The sequence below is a fragment of the Cricetulus griseus genome (assembly GCF_003668045.3).
Source record: "Cricetulus griseus strain 17A/GY chromosome 1 unlocalized genomic scaffold, alternate assembly CriGri-PICRH-1.0 chr1_0, whole genome shotgun sequence".
NCBI lineage: Eukaryota > Metazoa > Chordata > Mammalia > Rodentia > Cricetidae > Cricetulus > Cricetulus griseus.
In genome coordinates, this window is record NW_023276806.1 from 213,921,307 (window position 1) to 213,935,562 (window position 14,256).

The 14,256-nt window shown below is 35.7% G+C and overlaps 1 protein-coding gene across 9 annotated transcripts in view; it reads right to left on the reverse strand.

The window, feature by feature from the left end:
- Phf14 (PHD finger protein 14) overlaps positions 1 to 14,256 on the reverse strand; it is a 133,091-nt gene that overhangs the window by 80,048 nt on the left and 38,787 nt on the right. For all 9 annotated transcript variants that reach the window (XR_004771561.1, XR_004771559.1, XR_003479966.2 and 6 more), the window contains 5 exons: positions 12,280 to 12,391; positions 11,305 to 11,442; positions 2,554 to 2,700; positions 757 to 1,027; positions 336 to 442 (listed from right to left, as the gene is read on the reverse strand). Coding sequence is in view for 5 of the 9 variants with exons in the window: in XM_027389917.2 (XP_027245718.1) it covers positions 336 to 442; positions 757 to 1,027; positions 2,554 to 2,700; positions 11,305 to 11,442; positions 12,280 to 12,391 (775 nt within the window). In the remaining 4 variants the exon portion in view is untranslated. The remainder of the gene's footprint in view (positions 1 to 335; positions 443 to 756; positions 1,028 to 2,553; positions 2,701 to 11,304; positions 11,443 to 12,279; positions 12,392 to 14,256) is intronic.

The following is a 14,256-nucleotide window of genomic DNA, read 5'->3' on the forward strand; positions in this document are numbered from 1 at the left end:
CAAACACCAACTCTGAGACTTGATAACTATGTGGCCATGTAAAAATTATGTTAACTCGTCAGACCTCAGTCCCGACCCCTGAGAACAGGAGCAATAATCATAACTTACAGTAAAGACAGGAGAAGACTAATTACTTACTATGTGTAAAGAGATCAGAACTGTGCCTGGCCTAAAAGAGTGCTCAGTGAAAGAATGATGGTAATGAAAATGATGACGGAGCTTGGAAAAGAGCCTACGAGCTACAGAATTTCAAACTGAAACACAGAGATGCAATAAAACCACAAAAGAACTTTGAGTATGATCTACTAAATACTGTGTGTTTGCAGCCAACATACCTTATTATATTCCACATGAAGCTTTTCTTGCTCATTCTCTAATTTATCCTTTATATTCTTTTGTTCAGCCATATTTTCCTGAATTTGAATCATGCGCATATTTCTCTCTATTTAAATCAAATATCCAATTTTACTTCAGTAGAAAGTAAAGGCTAATATAAAACATACACAAAGAATCAAACTAGCCATATAGATAGTCATTTCAATAAACCAACATTGTTCAAACAACTTTAAGTATATTCAGAAACAAAACAAACAAAACATGAGCCTGGAATTTACAAAAGGCTACAACTTAGGAAAATAAACATGCCTCTGACATACAACATAGGAATGATTTTCTAAAACATTAATAGTGGATTGAACTACGTCATTAGTAAATTATTCTCAGGTAGACTATGCATGTATCAGTTTCTATACTGACCAAAATAGTAATTCACAAAATCTGCAGTGAGAGCTGGCTGCTTATGTTTCCTCCTTCCATCCACACTAGAACTAGTATCTGAATTGTCCACTGGAAAGATATCTGTACTGATCCCCATTAGTTCTGCCTTGCGCATCAGTTTACGAATGGCCGAAGCACTACTTGTGAGTGGCCTGGGTAACTTTTCCCTTGGAACCCAGGCTTGCGGTCTGGTAGATCGAGCCAGCTCTGCCTTGGCACGATACTGCTGTAGTCGGGCATTGATCCTTGCCTATAAAGAAATGCAGAAAATTTGTAAGAAAAAAAATGGAATATACTCCTCATAACATTTACATTTATGCTTAGAGAAGGTAACAATACTAAAAGTTTTACAATTAAGGCAAATCAGATTTATCAGTGGTCTTAAAGATGTACCATGTAATTCTGGAGTTATAATAAGTGGATTAATAGGTGGGGACCTCATAACACCTGCCCTCAGATGGAGTCCTAGATCTAAAGTTGAAGTGGATACATGTCCCCATCCCTAACCCTGAAACAATCTCCCACTGATAACCACTTGCAATTGCAAATTGAACTTCCTCCAAGGGAGTGTCACTACGGAAACAAACTACTCTTAAGGTTAGGCTACACACCCAGCAGTAGATGGTCAACAGCAAATGGACTCAAAGACATTGTTAGAGGTTCCTTGTCTTAGAATATCATGTCAGACCTTTTCCTTTTTTAAAGATTTTTATTAATTTTTAATTTCAATTTTACCTATATATATTCTCTCTTTTTACCCTAAAGATCCTTTACATACACAGTGTGGCTTCTAATTAAGTTTCTATGAGGTTCCTGTATGTGGTAACAAACAGGTCTGTCTCTTATGCCTTCTTTTGGGTTCTTTTCCTTCTGTTTGTTTTGCAGTGTTACTTTTTGTTTTACCTTATTACATTATATTTTATTATTATTCTTTAGAAGCTTGTCTTCTTTTTAAAAAACAAACTAGTTTTTCTTTTATTGAAAATAGATTCCTTTACCACACAATACATCCTGATTCTAGTCTCTCCTTTCCCCACTCCTCCCTCTTCCTTCCCACCTCTCCACCTTCCAGATTGACTCACTTTTCTCCTCTCATTAGAAAGAACAGGCTTCCAAGACATGACAACCAAGCATGACAAAATAAAATATAGTAAGATGAAGCAAAACTTCCATATCAAAGTTGGACATGAAACCCAGAAGGAGGGGAAAAAAAAAAAAAAAAAAAGAGTCCCAAGAGCAGGCTAAAAGAGTCAGAGACTCACGCATTCTCATGGTCAGGAATGCCATAAAATACTGAGCTAAAAGCTATACTATAGGTGCAGAGAACACGGTCTAGACACATGTAGGCCCTGTGCTTGCTACTTCAGTCTCTCTGAGCTCGTCTGTGCCTTGTTTAGTTGAATCAGAGGGCCTTGGTTTCCTGGTATCTTCTCTCCTCCCTGACTCTTACAATATTTTTGCCTCCTCTTTTGCAGGATTTCCTGAACTCTGAGGGGAAGGATTTGATGGAGATCTCTAGTTTAGACCCTTCTCTCTGCATAATGTCTCCAACCTAATTTTTCAACATGGAAACAATACAAATTTGACCACACCATACACATTGATGAAGCATATTTTACGAAACAAACCACTCATGATTAATCACAAACCACTACTTAATTAGGTAAAATTTTAAATTATATTTTATATGCTAGATGTCAATGTCAATCACATGACAATAGAAAACATACATGAGATCTGAAAAGAAAATAGTAAGTTTTGGTGTGATTCCCATACCTGTGCTTCGGGGGACAGTTGTTTTTCTCTCTCTTGCAAAGACATTTTACAATAGGATTGTAGAGCCAAGTAGTTTTTTCTTTTCCATTTTCTGTCTAACCTATCTGCATGTTGCTTACAATAAGCAAAAAACGGATCTGCTATGTCCTAAAGAAAAAAGGGGGAAAAAAGTAGGAAAGTTTTACTCCAATGGGTCATTTTAAAAAACAAACCATCACCAAATCACATAGTAATATTTCTTCTTTGACACATCTCCTAGTGATTTGTCAAAAACTTGAGGAAGTAATTTTCATACATCATGATAAAAATTATTTATTTCATTTGAAATGCAATCAACCAGCCTCAAGTTATCACCATTTTTTTTTCTAAAGGACTTTGTTGATGTTGGAAATATAGCTCATCTATACAACACTTGCCTACCATGAGCAAGACCTGGATTTGATCCCAGCACTGCAAAATAATGAAGTGCCATATGTAATGCAAAATACTGATTTTAAAAAAAAAAGATATGTTATTTGAGTATGTTTGTGTATTTCTTTAAAAATTTGTTGTGTAATATATAAAATTTTAATAACCACAGGGAGGAATCATGAACAAATGTGAGTTACATATCCATAAGTGTAATAAAAGCAACAGCGAATACGTGTGTGTGTGTGTGTGTGTGTGTGTGTGTGTGTGTGTGTGTGTGTGTAAAAGATAAGGCAACACAAGTAGGTGAAGCTTTCCTAACTCATTGGCAATGTATACATGTATTTCATCCTGTATAAAATAGATGACGACAGAGCCTTTCAATAATAAAATTAAGGTATTCCCCATTATCCTTTTATAACTAATATCTCACATGGAAATATGGTGTTAGCCAAAGGGTACATTTTACTGCACTAGTCGAGGTAGTCCAAGAGACTCCCAAATCACTGGCTATTATTGCCCATGGTTGTCTCCCAGAGGTTGAAGATAAGTCTCTATTGCTGGAGATACAGTACCATGTACTCCAGACACAGGACCCAGACAATCCAAGCTGGTCCTGACCTGAAAGCCTCCTTCCTGAGGACTAGCTTTCATGATACAAGATGGTACCACACAAGTTTCCAAAGGAGAGAGGCAACCAATAGTCCTACTCAGCTATCATGCCTATAAATTAAAACAGTGACAGCATGGCATGCTATCCCAAAGGGTGTAATGATGGCCTGCATACCTTCGTGGTAGCCAACACCTCTCTAACTATACTTAAGGTCCATTCAACAGGAAGGAAGCCATTCCTGGTTCTAGAAACCTAGGCAACTACTAGGGACAGTGAAGTTAGGATCTTGGAGGTAAACCTAAAAATACCAGTTTACTAAACCAGTGTAATCCTATCTACATTATAAATATTTATCCTTACACATACCGCCAAGTAGAAATCTCACCCCTCATCAAGGATACATCTCCTTTGCAAAAGACAATAGATGATTACAGAAAACTACAACCCATAAAAATACAGAGAATAAGTGACCATGGAGTGCCCAGCCCCAACTGTATAAGACAACTCCTGTACATAAGGTTCAGGGATCAGCGTTTAAGAGGGAGTGGAAATAGAGCAAGAGCCAGAGGAACAGGAAAATTTTCTGTAAGATTTCATCTTCTAGAAACAATACCCATGAAGTCTCATGAATACAGCTGCCTAAATAAGATGTGAACAAAGCTGGCACCAACAGACATACTAAAATGGATAGGGGTAAACCTCATGAGTCCTCAACACTAGAGGAGAATAACAATTAAGGCAATTAAGAATTGCTTAGAGCAGGAGAAATAGTCTTCCCTGGGCAAGTGCCCCAAAATTGGTTACCCAATATCAATTACTCAGCCCTGAAATTATACACATCCAAGTAACCTTATCCTGACCCAGCAGAGCAGATTGTATTTATATATTTAGTAACACACACACACACACACACACACACACACAAACAGAGAGACCAATTAAAGAAATAACAGCTATGAATTTCAAAATAACAATATAATCTCTATTTTAAAAAACAGAATTAACATGTGTTTATCCTATGCACACTTAACATAAGAAGTTATTTTATTTATTAAATTATCCAAAAGCAGACTAAGTGTGTGTTCTATGCATGTGTGTTCCTTTGTGTGTGGAAGCTACCTCTGCCTTTTTGTTGTTGTTGTTAATAAAGGGTTTTTCTTAGGTCCTAATATCAACAATTCGGCAGGCTAGTGGGCTAACAAGCTCCAGGGAGCCTCCTGTCTCCTTTTACTTGGTGTTGGGATTACAGGCAGGTGCCACCACACCCAGCTTCTTTAAGAGTACTGGAGATTTGAACTCAAGTTCTCATGCTTTCCTGGTAAACTCTTTAAAAACCGAGCCATCTCCCTAGGGCTAAGCTAGTCTTAATTAATGCTTACCTACTAATTTCAAAAGTTAAGTAAGAAGGGCTGAAGAGATGGCTCAGTGATTAGGAGCACTGCCTGCTCTTCCAAAGGTCCTGAGTTCAATTCCCAGAAACCTCATGGTGGCTCACAACCATCTGTAGTGAAATGTAGTGCCCTCTTCTGGCCTGCAAACATACATGCAGGCAGAACACTGTGTACATGAGCATCTCTTTACTTACACAGCAAGTTAAAGATATACTAGTGTTTAGAACTTAAAAAGGTGACCCATTTAACCTAATTATTAATTATCAAAAATTAAATGAGTACTGCGGTGATTTCTTAAATTCAACACCCTAAAAACTGAGGCCCAGAGATATAATGTCTGAGAAGTGAAGATGCCTATCCTGAAGCATCCAAAGGAAAACTGGGAAAGATGACATTCTGGCTTTTTACTTTCTTTATTCTCAATACCTACCTACTCTTCATTTTTATCTCTTAATGCCTACCAAACACTTGCCATTAAGCATAAACACCTGGGTCTGACACAATAATGAATGGAGTCAACTGCATTTCTTAGGCTAGTTGTGTCCAAAGGTGTTAGATGCTGACCTTGGGTTGTTTGTACTATGTCCATTGACAAAAACTGAAAGTATCAGATTTCACTTTCCCAGCTTTCTTGATGGTAACCGCTCCTCCATTTTGGTACATAAGATGGTCAAAGCTATTCATACTTAACTGTGGACAAGAAACTTTTATTCCCAGTGAGAGAATCACTTTGCTTGCTTGCTTTAAATGCTACCATGTAAGAATAGAATGCTTAGAGCTAATTCAGTCATGTTAAGAACAGGAAACAAGAAGGTTAAAAACAACAACAAAAACATAAAAGAGCAAATAGGGAAGAAGAGAAGGGGGATGGAAGTAAGAACAAAGAAAAGAAAAAGTATTAGTAGAAGAGAAGGAAAAATAAGTTTATGTGGCTAAATCAACCTATGAACTGCTTAGACATCATATCTTCTGAAAGTTCGTTTAATATTTAGGCCACAGTAATTAGGTATCCTATTAGATGACTGAAAACCTAGGGGGCTTACAACATCTGGAAAAAGATTAGTAAGAAAAGCATATGTCATAAAGCCAGAGACATACTGGTAGGGATAAACTACAGATGTCACTATGAAATATACAGAAAGTAACCAGGCAAATATGCTACATATTCATTATATGCATATGATATAAACAAGGTTCTTAATAAGCAACTATACAGCTTCATTAAGTGGAGGGACCAACTAGAATCCTCAGTTAACTTAAAGACCAAGGGTCAGTAAAGAGAAAAAGGTCTTATCAGAGTTCCTCTTCTCTTTCTAAAAGTAGAGAGGCTCCTATTACTTAGTGTAAGGGACAGAATTAAGACACAGACAGAATAAACATTATTTCAAATGTTCTCGTAATTTACTTATTTACTTAGAAGCGTGGTTCTCCCTACAAGTCTTCCCTTTCGGTTTCCATTACATTAGTAACTGTAGCTTTTTTGGAGCATCACACTTTTTGTGGACTCCTATAAAAGAAGGACAGGAGTGAGACTGTCTTCTCTTTAGTTAATGTAACTACTGTCGGTTTAAGCCACAGGCCTCTGAATAAAACCCCATGAAGATACAGAATGTTTTCTTCCCTAACTCACTAGAGACTGAAAGAATACTACGCAATATACTGAAAATGATAAACCACATCACAAACCAGTATATAAAGCACTGGCTAACAAAGTCTGGCTGAGAATCAATGCTGGGTGTACTAGGAATACCCTTTATGTCCTACAAAAGGCGTTAGCAAACTGCACCATGAGCCAAACATGGCCATGCCTGTTTCTGTAAAGTTTTATAGACATGCAGCCACAATAATTCATTTTAAACATTGTCTAAGGCTGTTCTCATACAATAGCAAATTATATATGAGCCATAGGCTTACAAAAGACTAAAATATTTGCATTTTAGAATGCAAATATATATTTTATAAAGAATTCTATATAAAATCCTATAAAGAAAGCCTCTGCCAGCCTCTGCTCTTAGAAAAATAAGAGCAAGAGGAGTCAGAACCATATTAACTCAGGCAAAAAGCATCAGTGAAGTTAATAAAAGCAGACCTGTTCTGAAAATACTGCTAAGAGAGTGGTGGGGAAAGCAAACAATAAGCCATGTAGCCTGATGGAAAGTTATTTCAGGACAATTTTCAAAATTAACTATAAATTGCCAGCTGCTTAACATGATCACATTAAAGCCACTAAAATGTCTGTTTAAAAAAAGGACAAAACTCTAGCAATGTATACCTTTATGAATCCATTCAAAATCATTTAACCCAGCAACAACTGATTGCAAATGATCCTGGTTCTTCTAGCAATACTGAGGCATCAGTTCAGCAGCCAAAATTCTAGTTGGAGCTCTTGAAATTTAATCTAGGAATGATTTCAATTCATTATATCAAAAAGGTTTTATGAAAATCTATAAAATAAAGCCCTATGTCAGGAATGGTTTACTGCTTTTGGAGTTGCTGGCCAGTGAGGGTCCAAAGACCTCCAAATATTAAGGCTTTTGTCGCTGCTCTTGATTTTTGAAAATTTCATACATTGTATTCTGATCATATTTGCCTCCCTTTTCCTGCAACTCCCCCCAACGGTAAGACTCTATAGTTAAAGACCAGGGAACATGGAGTCATAGAACATTGAATAGAATCAAGCTGATATTGACCTAGAAGCTTCATGAGTTACTATGGTCCCTACTGGAGGAAAAAAAAAAAAAAAAAGTAATCATGAATCCTATCCCACTAAGAATCCAGTGAGCTCTAACAACTGACCATCAAAATACTCCTTCTGGTGCAATTGTGGAATGAATCCACGGGAATAACCAACCATTTTCTAATTGCATTTAAGGTCCACCCCAAAAGACAGAACCCATACCTAACCAAGAATCTATGGTTAGACATGTTGTAGGGAACAACTTACTACTATTAGCTCCTCTCAAGGGACATAATATTAAACCTACACCTAATGACTTACCTTTGAATCCATAGATTAGTGCATCTTTTCAAACCTCATCACAGAAGCTTCTTTTTCCAATAGCTACGGATTAACACAGAGCCCCACAACTGGCCAAAGCACACAGAATAAGACCCTGCATATTTATTCAGACCTAAATTCAACACCTGAAGCACATCCCTTCCTCCCAAGGATCAGGGTCCATTACAGAAGAGGGGGCAGAAAGACTGTAAGAGCCAGAGTCAGCACATGTATTTCCCAGGCAGAACAGAGTAGTTATAATCAGGAACCCCAGCAGTGACAGAATGCACACACCTCTGGCAAGCTTAAGCCAGACAGAATCCCAGCATCTACAGGGGAGTTACTCTCAACCCATGCTGAGGAGGTAATTGTAACTGACAGCAATTGGGAGAAGAAGAGTTGGTTTTCTTTACAGGTATGGCCCTCGATAGGTGGGATACACTCCAATAGATTGCCACCCGCTAAAGAGTATATAACCATTGATAGTGGGCTAGATGCACTAAAAAAGAAAAAGGAAAAAAGACACAAATTTGGATGGGCTTGGAATTAAGTGTGTATTTGGGGGGAGTTGCAGGAAAAGGGAGGCAAATATGATCATAATACAATGTATGAAATTCTCAAAATATTAATAAATACATAAAAATCAACTCTATAATTTTACACTGTAAATTACTCAATATTACTCAATAATATTATGACATTGTTTAGCACTCACAAAGTCATATTTTAACCAAAGAAGAAATTACTATGAGTTTAGTTAGACAATAAAAAACTTTAAGACATAACATGAAACATAAATTTCTGTGCTGTAGATATTTGTTTTAACATCTTTAAAAAATGCAGGCTGTGTTTAAAATATGACAATTTGAGTATTCTTGCAATTTGAAATATCTTACCAAGTACATGAAAAAGTATACAGACTTCTATAGGATCTTCACCAATGTGAAAAGCAATATATACAAAGGCTATAAAACTTTAAAAATACGGTAAATATCACTGGATGAAACTGAGGTGCTTAATTCTATTTTTCAGGCTTTCTTTTACTATCCACATAAAATAGCTCTGGAAAAGTATGACATCCTACTTGACAAGCAAGTTTAAACAAGAAAATAAAAGCTAAAGAGAACATAAAACTGAAGCAGAAGACAAGATGTCCTTATAAATAATAGATCTTCTTTAATTTAAAATGTTTCTTAATTTAAAAAATGCTAAGTGGGTGTGGCCACACGTGCCCATACTCTTAGCACTCAGAGATGTGAGCAGAAGAATCACTGAGGCTACCATGGACTATACAATGACACCCAGTCTCAGGGAGGTAGGGGATCTTATACGCATCCAATGTATACATGCACAACCATTACAAATAATACCTCCATTTGAACAAAATATTGTCAAAAGCAAATCTCACTGGCATCCTAACAATTCACACAGTTTTGAAACTCTGGTAAGGACTATTTTACAAATTTCCAATTCTCACTGGCTGCAATGGCACAGATTTGTAGTCACAGCAGTGAGAAGGCTGAGACAGAGGATGATGAATGGGAGACTAGCCTGGGCTGTGCAGTGAATTCACATCAGCTGGAATACTTAGTAAGATCCTATTGCAAAGCACAACAAAAGTTCTAATTCTCCTAAGTGTTTACAACAATAAACTAGAGACCTATGGAAATATGCTTTAATAAACAAAAAAAAATCAAAATTAAAAAAAAAAAACTCTATACACTAAGCAAGGCAGCATCAAGAAATTTACCCAATGAATAAAAGAAAGCAACAAGGCCGGAAGAGGCCTCAGGTCCAAGTTTGTCAACTTTATTATTTCAGTTCTTAGACACAGTGACTACAAACTATTGACTATGTTTGGTCAATACTGACTATGATCTGCATGCCTTCTGTCAGGGAGAAGCCATCTCCAAATCATTATGCATCCCAATGTTTTATACATTTTTGCTTACTACTTAACTAAAGAGTCTTTGTCTTCTCCAAAAAGGACCATGTATAGTGCTATGTATGCGAAGAAATCAAATAACACCCTGACTATAAAATGTAGTTACCCAGAAGTAGACACCAAGGCTGAACTTGCAGATTCTCCATTTTCCCCTGCGACCTATGCAGTCCTCTTAGTCACACTGCATTGCCCCTCTGCACCTCTGCCGTCATCCAGAGTCAGTAGTGACTGACCCACACAGTGCTATGCTGCAGTTACACTGCTGTGTCTGCCCAGGAGCTGTGAAAATGCTCAGTGCGCATCCAATACTCATGCAAAGCACATTTCCTCAGAATCAGACACACATCAAAATAATTATTCTACCTAAGATCTATTTAAGTTAAGATAAAATAGATCCTTCGAGTGTTTTTCAAAAAAAATTTCATTAGATTACTAATTTCCTAGTTAAAAGTATAATGAACATTTTATAAGAAAATAAAATGTCATATATCAAATAAACAATGCTTACATATTATCATAAAGCATCATGAAGGCACAGTGAACACTTACTGAATTATGTCACTGCACAAATTGTTCAATTAATTACACCTGATCTTAGGATTCCTTAAAATTCTTTAAAATTATTATAAATGCCAAAGAATTAATGGGCTGTGCTTTTACAAATTTATTATATGAATTAAAACTTTTTGAATACTCTTAAATACTAATTAACTTATCTTAAACCTATTAAATACATATTTTAAATCAAGATAACTAGCATGGCACTATGCAAGAAATATTAGGGGGAAGGGCTGTAGTTTATATTTTTGCAACTCTAATATCTACCTTCATAAGATAAAAACAGAATTCTCAAAACTATTTCCATTTGCAAGGTTACACTGTTATGTTGTGTGCAATCTCTAGAAACTTCCAATGTTTACAACTTAGAAATACATATTTTATATTGTTATAAAATAATATGAAGCATGGGGTCCTAGAAACAATTTTAAGGACTCCCCCAAAAATATACTTTGTAATCACATAATTACTTAATCTAAAGTCAGTAAGTCTGGAAGGAATACTAGGGAGCTAAAACTAAAGCCAAAAAGAGTAAGTTACCTTAAGAAAATGTCATATTCCTGTATAAAATATGCCACATATCAGTTCCTTAAGATACTCTGCATTTTGTCTTATCTGTCAGAATTCACTACAAAAATTTCAATGTGCTTTCCAGTATGCTATAACCAGTTTTAATGACAAAAGTCATAGTCATTTACTATTCAGTATTTAAATCTGTGGTCTGGTAAAAGACTGAAGAATAGATTATGAAGTTTCCCTTAAGCTTTACAATTGCTATAGCGCATAGCAGACATAGTCTTCTGAACACAGTTGGCAAGTAGGGGGAAGATAAACATACCTCTTCCGCTGCTGCCTCTGAAAGCAGGCCTTCCTTCTGGGCACAAGTAACATGAAAATAGGCTCTGCACATCCCTGCATCACAGCTAATGCAAACTCCAGTTCTAGCAAAGCGAGGGTCTTCACAAAAGCTACACTCCTATGAAAGTAACAGGAAAACTCTCACAGCAAAAGTATTTCTGAAGCAAAAACTAGCCTGTCATAAAGCATCCTCTAAATATTATCAATACAAAACATTGAGGGCAAGCCAGGTCTTCTGATGAAAAAAGAGAATTCTTTGCACAGTTCTAATCAACCAAAATTAAACTGATATACTAGTAAGAAGAGATAATAGTATGAGTATTTGGGGTGCTAGGCACTTAGTCTTCTAAGTACTTTACACATTAATATATTAAAAAAATTAATACAGAAATTTGGCAATTTTTCTTGTTACATTAAAGTTAAAGTGGAAATGAGCTAACATGTGATCAAAATAAATAGTGGTTTTTTATTCTTTTTCTTAATTTTAGTAAAATTCATTTCAAAATTAAAGTAAAATTTATTTGATCCAATTGAGTGTAACAAGGTGTTTTCTGGGTCCCAGAGTACAGAAACAGTATCAACTAATACCCATTTTTACAAGTTAGCTTATCTAAAGTTACACTATAGGGAAGAACCAATAAATTAGCCTTCTGGGAAATCAACTATCAAAATGATTCAAGGATAGTGACCCATACCTGATCATTTAACTAAGGGAGAAGAGGCAGGCTGCTACCTCATGTTTGAGCCTCACCAGAGCCAAAGTGAGATATTATTTCATAAATACAAACGCAAAACAAAACAAACTAATAATATACTAATAAATGACTTAGTGATAAGAGTTCCTCAAGCAGTATGCTTGCTAGTAAACACCTCTGTAGTCAATTGAAATTACTAAAAAGCTATGTGAAGAAACAAAATTTTTAATTATAGTTAATCATGAATGAGTTTATCTTACCTTAGCACCATATTTAGAATAGTTCATTTCTGTCAGTGTTACTGGTCGTAACTTATCAATATCTCCAAAGGCTACTCCAGGAACATACAGGGCACAAACAATGTGGACCCATCTATAAGAGAAAAAGACACAAATCTGGATCAAATGCTTTCCCGAAATTCTCTCATAAAAAACAAACATAAAATATGCTCCATCTTTTTTTTTAATATGTTCCATCTTAAAGTACTACTGAAAGACCAGATGGTTTAAAAAAAAGAAAAAAAGAAAACTCTCCATCTCAGTCTCTTAACTGAAAAATACAGAACACCTACAGACTGATAGCAGGTGATTCATCATTGAAAACAGGACTGCAGTGAGCACTGCTTTTCTAGAAGTCTAGTCAAAATGCAGCTTCAGCAACCATAATTGCTTTTCACTTAAAATTCACTGCACTTTGCTCTTATCTGTTATTCTTAAATATTTGCATAAGACTGCTATTCAAGGGTAACAAAATATCCTTTCATATTCAAGAAAAGAGATTCACATCCATTACTGTGAGCACTTTTAGAATAAGGATTCTAATTTAAGAAATACGAAGTTATTCTGTAGTAATTAGGTTGATTGTCCTTTATTGCTACCTTTCCCCTAAAGCTGTTGGATATATTTTAAAACAGTTTTGGTAAAGTTTAACGTTCTTCTTGGTATAAAGATGGTGGCTGAGAAAAGGTACAAAGCAAAGTTATAATAATGAAAGCATGTCATGTTCCCTATATAACTTATGAACTGAAATTTACAAACACCACCTACAACTACATTGTATAAATTCTGCACAAAGCTGTTAATACTTTTTAAAAAAAAATGGTCAGTTTCAGCACACTGAAAAAGAAAAATGAGTTGGTTCTGAATTCTTTAAACTGCTCTGAGCTATTAATTTATTATGTATCTATTTGCTTGCACCAAACAATATGTTGACTAGCTGTCTGAAAGTTAAAAAGCAGATATGCATCACTTATGTAAGATAAAAATAAGATGGCAAGTCTATGAACTTTGTAAATTTATTGACAGATTTTGCTTTATTGCAGCTTAAAAGGTTCTGGTTTTGTGATGTACTGAGTTTTAAAAGACTGAGAATCATTCTATAGAGATATTGAGGAAAACAGTTATAAATCTTTAAAAATTTTTTATCATTTCTTGTGGAAAAGAATCCACGGTTCTGAGATTTTCTAGATAAAACATTTTAATCCAACCTCCCAAACGCACTGTGCAGAGTTCAATATAAAGATAGCATCTCAACAAGCAGTCACTTCCTCAATTTAATCTGCGTGGTTTCTTCATGCTCTACTGATGTATCAAATGAGGCTGTTCTCTACAGGAGTTTATCTTTGAGAAACCTAACAGCTGGCTGCTTGTTTTGTACTGACCTTCTTAACATGCATCCAAACAAGTCACACAAGTAGGGAAGATTTCTGTGTGACTGGCACACAAAGTATCATTTTCTCCAGCCATACATGTGAGGACACCAGCATGAGTTCTTATTAAATTATGTATCAAAGTCATTGCAAATCACCACTAAGACAATTTTAGTCCTTTGAGCACTTTTTTGTTCGCACACTTTAGAATTTATGTAATTAAGTTGAGAGATCAAAACAACAAGAAAACCTTCCTTGTTACTTTACCATCCATTTGGCCTGGAGCTATGATAACAGATGTTGATTGGGAAAAGGAGTAGAAAACAAGTATCACAAAACCACCAAAAGACAGAGACAGACTGCCATTCTAGAACGAAAACTATCAATGCATTTGATTACATCCATATTGTTTATAGGCAGGCAACGACTAAGTCTTGAGAAAACTCCTATCTCCAATAGAAATGATACTAATGGAATGTTTTTGAAATACTTTTTTCCTTGTAGTACCTTTACCACATATTTAAAACATATTTTTAAAATATCTACAGCATGGTACTTCCATTCCTTCATTGAAGAACCAATGAATAAG